Source organism: Synchiropus splendidus, chromosome 17 (assembly GCF_027744825.2).
Source record: "Synchiropus splendidus isolate RoL2022-P1 chromosome 17, RoL_Sspl_1.0, whole genome shotgun sequence".
Taxonomy (NCBI): Eukaryota; Metazoa; Chordata; class Actinopteri; order Syngnathiformes; family Callionymidae; genus Synchiropus; species Synchiropus splendidus.
The window spans coordinates 8,832,300-8,840,330 of record NC_071350.1 but is presented as its reverse complement, the minus strand read 5'-3'; the positions used below and the strand labels follow the sequence as shown (position 1 = coordinate 8,840,330).

The 8,031-nt window shown below is 39.3% G+C and overlaps 1 protein-coding gene across 1 annotated transcript in view; it reads left to right on the top strand.

Annotated features, from left to right (window-relative positions):
- The first annotated feature begins 120 nt into the window (after window positions 1-120).
- uvrag (UV radiation resistance associated gene) overlaps window positions 121-8,031 on the top strand; it is a 59,126-nt gene continuing 51,215 nt past the window's right edge. Inside the window, exons 1-6 of the mRNA XM_053846797.1 lie at window positions 121-437; window positions 2,256-2,373; window positions 2,683-2,717; window positions 5,186-5,347; window positions 5,593-5,667; window positions 5,745-5,830. Of these exons, the coding sequence (XP_053702772.1) occupies window positions 333-437; window positions 2,256-2,373; window positions 2,683-2,717; window positions 5,186-5,347; window positions 5,593-5,667; window positions 5,745-5,830 (581 nt within the window). The 5' untranslated portion in view covers window positions 121-332. The remainder of the gene's footprint in view (window positions 438-2,255; window positions 2,374-2,682; window positions 2,718-5,185; window positions 5,348-5,592; window positions 5,668-5,744; window positions 5,831-8,031) is intronic.

Below are 8,031 nucleotides of genomic sequence, written 5' to 3'. Positions count from 1 at the left end.
ACAGATTATCAAACCAATCATGTCAAGAATTGCTTTGATTTGTCCCGCCTTTATTTGACGGACATTGACCGGAACCAATCCGGTGAAGGGGCGGGCATACTCTAAACCGGAGACGGATTTCCGAAGCCGCTGTAGCAAATTAGCTTGGACTTTGTTTACGTTCCGTTTGGTTCTGTGACAGCTGGTGCATCGTCGGACTGACACCTACGACAGCATCTGCGCTTCTCCTGTGGACGTCAGGACCTTGAAAAACTTTAAAACCTGCAACCTTTATATTGCTCGCGGAATGATTTTTGAATGAAGTAGACCTGCTGCTACATGCCGACGGGAGGATGAACTCCATCACCGGTCGGGTCCTCACCATCCCCGGTGCGTCTGTCTCTAACTCCGGAGCGTCATCTTCCCGAGCCTTGCATGTGGAGCTCACGTCTCAGCAGGTAACTATCAAAAGTTGGAGTCGTTTTAGCTGCAACGTGCGTTTGCGTGAACTCACAAACTTGGTGCATCTTGTTGACAGGCCTGTTAACCTAGCGGCTAAGAAGCTAACAACTGTTAGCCTTTTGGCGTCAGTTCTCAGACTTCGTGGATCATTGCTAACACGGTTTAACATTCAGTTTACGCTACATGACTCGGTTGTTTACCGGTGTGATATATTCCAAACACATTTACTTCAGCATGTGAAGTAAGCGCTGTCCATTTGCGTGAGACACCCTGTATTTAACGCTGAGCGCAAAAATCATTTTAAATCGAATTAAAATGATGCTAATTTGTAAATAAAAAAAAGTTAATTCCATTCAACGGTGTTCCCACATGAATATATTAAATGCACAATGAAACAGCTGAATGCAATTTCACCACATATTGAATACAGATGTGCTCTGTTGGCTTCTGGGAAACTCACTGCAAGTTTCACCAGAATTTTGTCATCGCTGCGTGTTCAGCTTTGCTTGTCCACTCTGTTAGTGAAGCTAAATACGCTGACTAATAGTAATTTCTCAGTGCAGTTACGCATTAGGTTGGTCTTGAGTTCAATTTGCCTTTTGAACCAGCGGATAAGAATGTTCAAAGTGAATTTGAATGTTCATATTTGTATATAATTGACGATGGATGTGTCTTCATTTGTTTAATGCATCATCGACAAACAACAAATGTCTGGAAGCAGAATGTCAAGTGCCAAACTAGTTTCTCAATTGACCTATGTCTGGGATTCTGTTGTATGACACACCCACCTCCTGATACTGTACATTACCGATACAGTTTGGTCAGAAAATCTGATAGATTATTTATGTATAGAACTAGAAATAAAGAAATGATTACAACTTTGTGTGAAGTTATCATTTTATCTGGCTGTTTTTTTGTTTCCATTTTCTGTAAAACTGTAAACCAAGGAATTTGGTGCATGAATATGTTATCGAATAGCTCCTTGTTAATTTTATAAATCACAGGTCTGGAGCCTCTGATGGAGCTGTCAATGATAGAGCTGTGTAATTTGGACAGATCTATTCATGACACTGTATGAGCATGTGTTGTTAAAATGATCATTTCACAATCAAAAGCTCCTGCCGTCATAGTGTTTTACTGATGTTGGCACCTATTTTCAAAAGGTGTACCTGTGGTAATAGTTATATTCAAGAGAAGAGAGTAAGTTAGAATGCATAATAAAAGTAATTGTGAACTGTATACATGTAGGAATATGAGATAAGGACATTAATAAGTAGGTATTTCTATTGTGTTGTTTTGCCAGTTACAATTCGTTTTAAACCCAGATGATTTCTGGAAAAGTTGTTTGTTCTCACTCTGTAGCATTCTCTTATATCAAATTAGAAACGGACGTACTTAACCCTCCATGGAACTTGAATGAATGAATAGGAAACCTGTTAGCTGATCCTCTTGTTCTGTGATCTTGGTGGGACATTTATGGTCTTATCTGGAACAGTCAGGCGTTTTTAATCGTATAGCAGGATCCCATGACTTAGATTTAGTCTGAATATTGCTGCAGGGAAGTGGGTGGCTCTTGCTGGCCACCAGACAGTGGACTCTTTTCTTTGTCTCAAGCAGTCATATTTAGATTTTAAAAAGAAAATGAAGTGCATCAAACTTCACAATGCTGATCTCAGGTTTCAAAACTAAATTTCAAGTATTGATTGCCAACTCATTTAGGGTGTTTGGTTGTTGGTTGTTATTGTCAGCATTAGATGCTTCACTCCGATATTAAAAATGACTTGCCACTGCTTCCTTTTGTCCTCATCCCACAGAGACGATTACGTCATCTCAGGAGCATCGCTGCAAGAAACATCGTCAACAAGAATGGTTCTCCACTTCTCGACACGTACTTCACCCTCCACCTTTGCATAGGCGACAGAATATCCAGCGGTTAGTGTCAAACTATCAAGAGCATCCAGACATACTTTGCAGAATAATACTAATGCAGCATGTCTGTTGAAAAGCTGTTTCTCTCAGCAACATGAATTGCATTGACTATTATAAATGTATGTACCTCTGTTGCTTCACTGATGTCTGGCAGATGAATTCAGACTCTTGAATAGGTTTATATTGAAATTGAAAATATCCTGAGAAATTGTCTTGGTTGTCTTTGTTCACAATTTCTAGTATACTTTTTGTGAATGTATTTTTTGGTAATGGCTTTAAAACTGATGCGTGTAATATTTTTCTCCTTTTCAGACTTCTACAAGAGTGAAGTCATACGAGACTCACTGGTGAGTTTGCCTTTTTAAATTGAATTTCTGTTTGTTCAGTTACTCGCCTAATATTTAATTACAATAACTAAGTCAATATTTTTTCTCTCTTTTGTTCCTTATCACTGTATGCTGTAAACCCCCTTTCATCTGTCATAACCATTACGGATTACAATGTGTTGGTAATCAGCCTTGTGACTTCATAAAAAGATCAAATTAAAATTGACCCATTTTTTTTTAATGACGATAAAGGATTGGAATGTTTGCGTGTGATAGAATAAATACTTATTGACGATTGAGCTTGCCAGCAGATATAGGAGTGTGTCTGAGCTGGGAAGTTCCCGCTAGGGCGACCACGTGTGCAGAAGAAGAAGTTCAATTGAACAAACAGGGCCAGTCAGATATGCAGGTCTAAATAATCTTTTGTTCTGCAAGGGGAAAATATGTTGAAATTACTGTAATTTCCAAACAAAAAGACTTTTTTCTCATGGTCTGAACCATGAATTTTTACGGGTTAAAGAGCTGCCAAAATATTGAACTTTGTAACACCAAACAGATGAAATTACAGGTGTTTTATTTACCTTAAAGCGCTCAACATGCGCTGTGTTTGTCCGCGTGTCTGCAGCTCTGCCAACAGATCCGATCTCCTGGAGAACAGAAGCAGCAGCTGAGACCGGCTGTGGTGTCGGAACTTTGGACGTGCGAGTGAAAACAGCACATTTTGAGCGCTTTAATGTAAATGAAAGATGTGAGAAGTTCATGATTCAAGTTGAGAACATTGCCTAGTTTGTTTCATGGGTCAGTCTCGATGCTGGACCCCGTTTTCAAAACTACCAGTGCGCTCTATAGTTTGGAATGCACGGTACTCAGTAAATATTTGGAATGAAGATGCACCCAGAACCTCTGTTGCTGGTTTCTTGAGTTCAGATAAAAGCCCTGACAAATACAACTAACAACGGGAAACAGAGGGAAATGTTGTCTGTGAATAATTCCAGCAATTTATTTAACCCATTTAAATTAGCATGTAGCTGTGGGTGTAGCAAGCACTTTGCTAAATGTGGAGAGTATCTATTAAATGTCCCCCTTGATTCTGTTTATGCTTTACAGCGTGCACTGTTCTTAATAAGGCAGAATGATTTTTATTATTTTTAGACGTATATGTTTCTCCCCAACCATTTTTCCACTCACCCTTTTGACTCCAGTATTCACATTCTCTTATAAAGATCATCATGGAGATTTTGTTCTGGTCATTTGTCTCGGCTACATCTACCGCATGCACCCTGCAAAACTCAAATTTTGTGGTGTATTATATTGTATAAACTTTTCATAGTTTCCGGGCGTTTCACTGTCTAGTATCAGTTCCTGAACTGACCCAGCTGTGATTCTTGCTTTTATTCTTATCACTATGGCAGATGCTGTTCTGCTGAGGGCTAAGTCCATCAAGTCATTCACTTTTGAATCACTGCGGAGTCATGAGCTGACCTAAGCTGCTTTCCAGGCACAGTGGTCAGGAACTGCTGGACTGAATCTCTTACACTTCACTGCAGGAGCCATTACTCCTATCATCGTCCTAACTTCCTGCTGTTGAATTCAACATCCTTGCTGACATTTCTTTTCTAGCAATTCTGTCTTCCTTACAACATCATTCTTCTTGGGAAATGTTTCCTGTTGCTCTTCCTGTTTTCGTGCTGTGCCCCCTACTGCTTCCTTGTCTTACTAACGTGCGCTCCATTGCCAGCCCCTTCTGCTTTCGTGATTCTCTCCCTTATCTGCTCTTGAAAGTGACCTCAGGATTATATGTTCTGTTCGGAGAAGCGTTGATAATTACTCTTGTGTTTTCTCATTAAGGGTTCAGTGCCTGTGCCCTTCAGAAGGTCTTTGTTTTCATCTGCATCATGCTTTCCTGTAACACAACCCTGCCCACTGCCCATTACTAGTGCAATGCAAATTCTTTAAAAGTAGTTTTACATTGTAAAATTGTTAAAATTTAAAATTAAGTTACGTGTCCGTTTTAAGTTTCGTATATATATGTATATATATATATAAAACTTATATATATAGGGTTGTCCTTTTGTTTTAACTTAAAGCATTTAATAGCTTACTGTTTGAACTAACTGTACCCGACTGAGATCTGTAGATTTCTTTAAAAAAGTACTTCTATTGAGGCTTGTTTTAGTTTTGCTAATCTGAAGACAGTAAATTGCCCCCAACTATAACACAACCAGACAATAAACATTGAGAAATTGCTCGAACAAGAAACAACCGGGGCAGTGGGGAAGTTGTGAATGCAGATATGCAAACAGGATGTAGAATTTCAATGAGTATTCAGTATTCAAAAAATGTGTGATTGAAATGTACATTCTGTCTCTTAAGCAATGCCATTTGATTGAGATGGTGTTCTGTAATACTTCTGACTGTTGTGATTCTGATATGTTCTACATCATTATCAGTAACACTCGGCCAATACATCTATATGTATCATTCTTCAGAATCCCACGTGGCGAAGCCTGGACTTTGGCATGCTGCCCGATCTTCTCGACACATCAGTGTCTTGTTTTGTGGTGAGGATCTGGGGAGGCCAGAAGACTGAGTACCAGCTTCTCATAGAGTGGAAGGTCAATCTGGATGGCCTCAGATACACAGGACAGCAGGTCAGAATCCAAACAGGTCCAGTAAATGTTAGTCTTACAGATGTATTTGTGCACTGACAGTCAGTTTTAATCAGAAAACCAATTTGAAATGGCGAAGTTTTCCATGATTTGTAACTTGTACTAATCCGTTTTATGGTTGTCATTTTACTGGTGAGCTGCTGTCAAGCATGGTTAACCATCAGCAGCGTGACATCATGGCTGTTACTTGTTCTCTCTGAGCGACTGCTGTTCTGCTTTGTCTGCAGATCCGATCCAGGAATCCAAATGAGATCATATTTGGGTTGAATGATGGCTACTATGCAGCTGACTTTGATCACAAGGTACATTGTCTGCAGAACAGAAGAAGGAAAAAAAAAAGATATACTACTCATTTGATGCCGACATGTTGCTGTCACAGGATCACTCGGAGCGGACGAAAAACAGTCTCCTCCATGTCGACCAGAGTTCAGTGAGGAACTCTTACAATGTTTTCTCTTTGCTCAGGTGAGTTTCCTACCAAACAAAAGACATCATACTGTCTATTTACATAAACTTCGTGTGTGCCAAGTGCCAAGGTTTTTATTGTTTAGGCGCTTGCCGTCATGTGGCCTGCAGAGGGCGCTACAGGAAAGAGTGTCACTGTAGCCCTTTGGGTGCCTCCATCAATGGCCCCTGATCATGCGCTACACAATAGATTGACAGATAGCTGTAGGTAGAGGCTCAGCCTTGACGAGGGACACTGAATATTCCAGTTATTTCAGCACACACAGCCGTCATACTTCAATCATATCATTGTGGATGATTAATTCCCACTAATGTTGACCCAAAAGTACTTTTTGAGCATAGTGTTGCAGTATACACTACTATTTATACAATTTTATTTTATTTAATAGACATGTATATATCTATTTTTTTGCTTTAAAAAATAAAGAATCAATCAACTAAGAATCAGATTTTCCTTTGTGTTTGATGAAATACTCATAAACGTGAAGCTGAAAACAAAAAAATAAAAATTCACTATAAGAATTTTGGTTGATGATTGAAGTGGTTGGATATATGATCAAAACTAAAGAATAAAAATCACATTGTAAATGGTCGATGTGCAACTTTACATGTATATTTTCGTACTCTCCCATTGTGACGCCAAGAGGACTTTAGTACTGATCGGGGCCACAAGAGGACGACACAGATTTGCTGACTTGTTGGAAGAGAACTCGCCTTCCATTAAGGGTTTTATGCGACAGAATGCAGTGTTTAGTGTTTGCCGCCCCAGACAAACACACACAGGTTGCCCTGCATTTACTGTATATTTTTTATGTGGAAGAATGTAAACACTAGTTTGCTACAGGGCTTCCCCCAAGGAACACCCACTATTACCTTCACCCTCATCAAAGACCTGCTGGATTACACATTCCTTTGACTAGCTGAAAGCATGTATGGAAAGCTCCAGTTAGACGTGGTAAAAATAAAATAATCATCCTGTCATTTGGATCTAAATGAAGACTTCCTGTATCGTTATACAGTTGTATGATTTTAAATAGGAGTGTGTTAAATGCGTCAGAGGCGTTTCTAGTGTTTAAAAAAAAATAAAGAAAAACCAAAGCACTCTGTTGCTAAGTAGTTCATGTCCAGTGAAAGGAGACTATACTGTTGCTCATCTGGTGAGAACAAAAGGTTGGCATTGGAATTGTAGTCACCTCCAATTTTCAAAAAACATGTCTCCATGTGCCATGCTCTAGCAACCCCCCTCTTTTCTCATGTCTATAGTTCTCTTTTGGCTCAATGGACTCATATGCTGGGGGTTCATGAACCTGCAGTAAATTCTGATCCATCAGATATTGTGCACACCAGCAGGAGTAATCCCCCTACTCCTCATCATACGCACATTTATGTTCAGCTCAATGTCTAATCCCCAGAATTCAAAGCTTTTCCAGGTTGGCTGAAAGTCTGTCGCGTGCACTGCTGCAGTTATAGTTGCTATATTTCTGTATTTGTATTTAAAGAAATTCAAAAAGAATTTATATATTTGGGCTTTTCTTGTATGTGTTTTTGGTTACATTTTAGGTTATTCATACATGTATTTGTGTCATAATAGTCATAAATTAATAATCATAAGTAGTTATTATTAATAGTAAATATGCAAGTAATTACATTGAAGAACACAAATAAGTAATTTATCAATAAATATATAAAGTGCAACTGTTATTTTCCCTCCACTTTCAAGCATGCTGACACACGTCTGAACTGGACACCCACAGCCTCAGATTATCTCACTCAGTGTACTCCCACTTTCATGTCCAACTTGAGGCCGTCTCGTGCTTTAATGGGAAAAGATGGGAACTGCCTGTCATGATAGATGGCTATAGCTCCTATTCCAGCCCCATTGAATAATGCGTGTGTAAGAGACACGGTAATATCGGCTGCTAAACACAACACGTGCTGTTGGTGGGATGAAGAGGGAGTGAACAGCTCATAAATCTTCAGTGTCTTCCTGGCGAAGATAGACCGTGCGCATAGTTTTGGGTTTTTGAAGGCAATTTCAAAAGATGATCCAGCTGTTGGTCTGTTTTTACTCCCATTTTGTGGCAGTTTTAATACTCGAGATCAACTTTAATCTCACAGATTCTTTGTTGTCTCTGTGCATTGATGAAAACATATTTTATTCTTACGATGACTGTGAATTCAAAAGTGGGGTCCATTTCAGA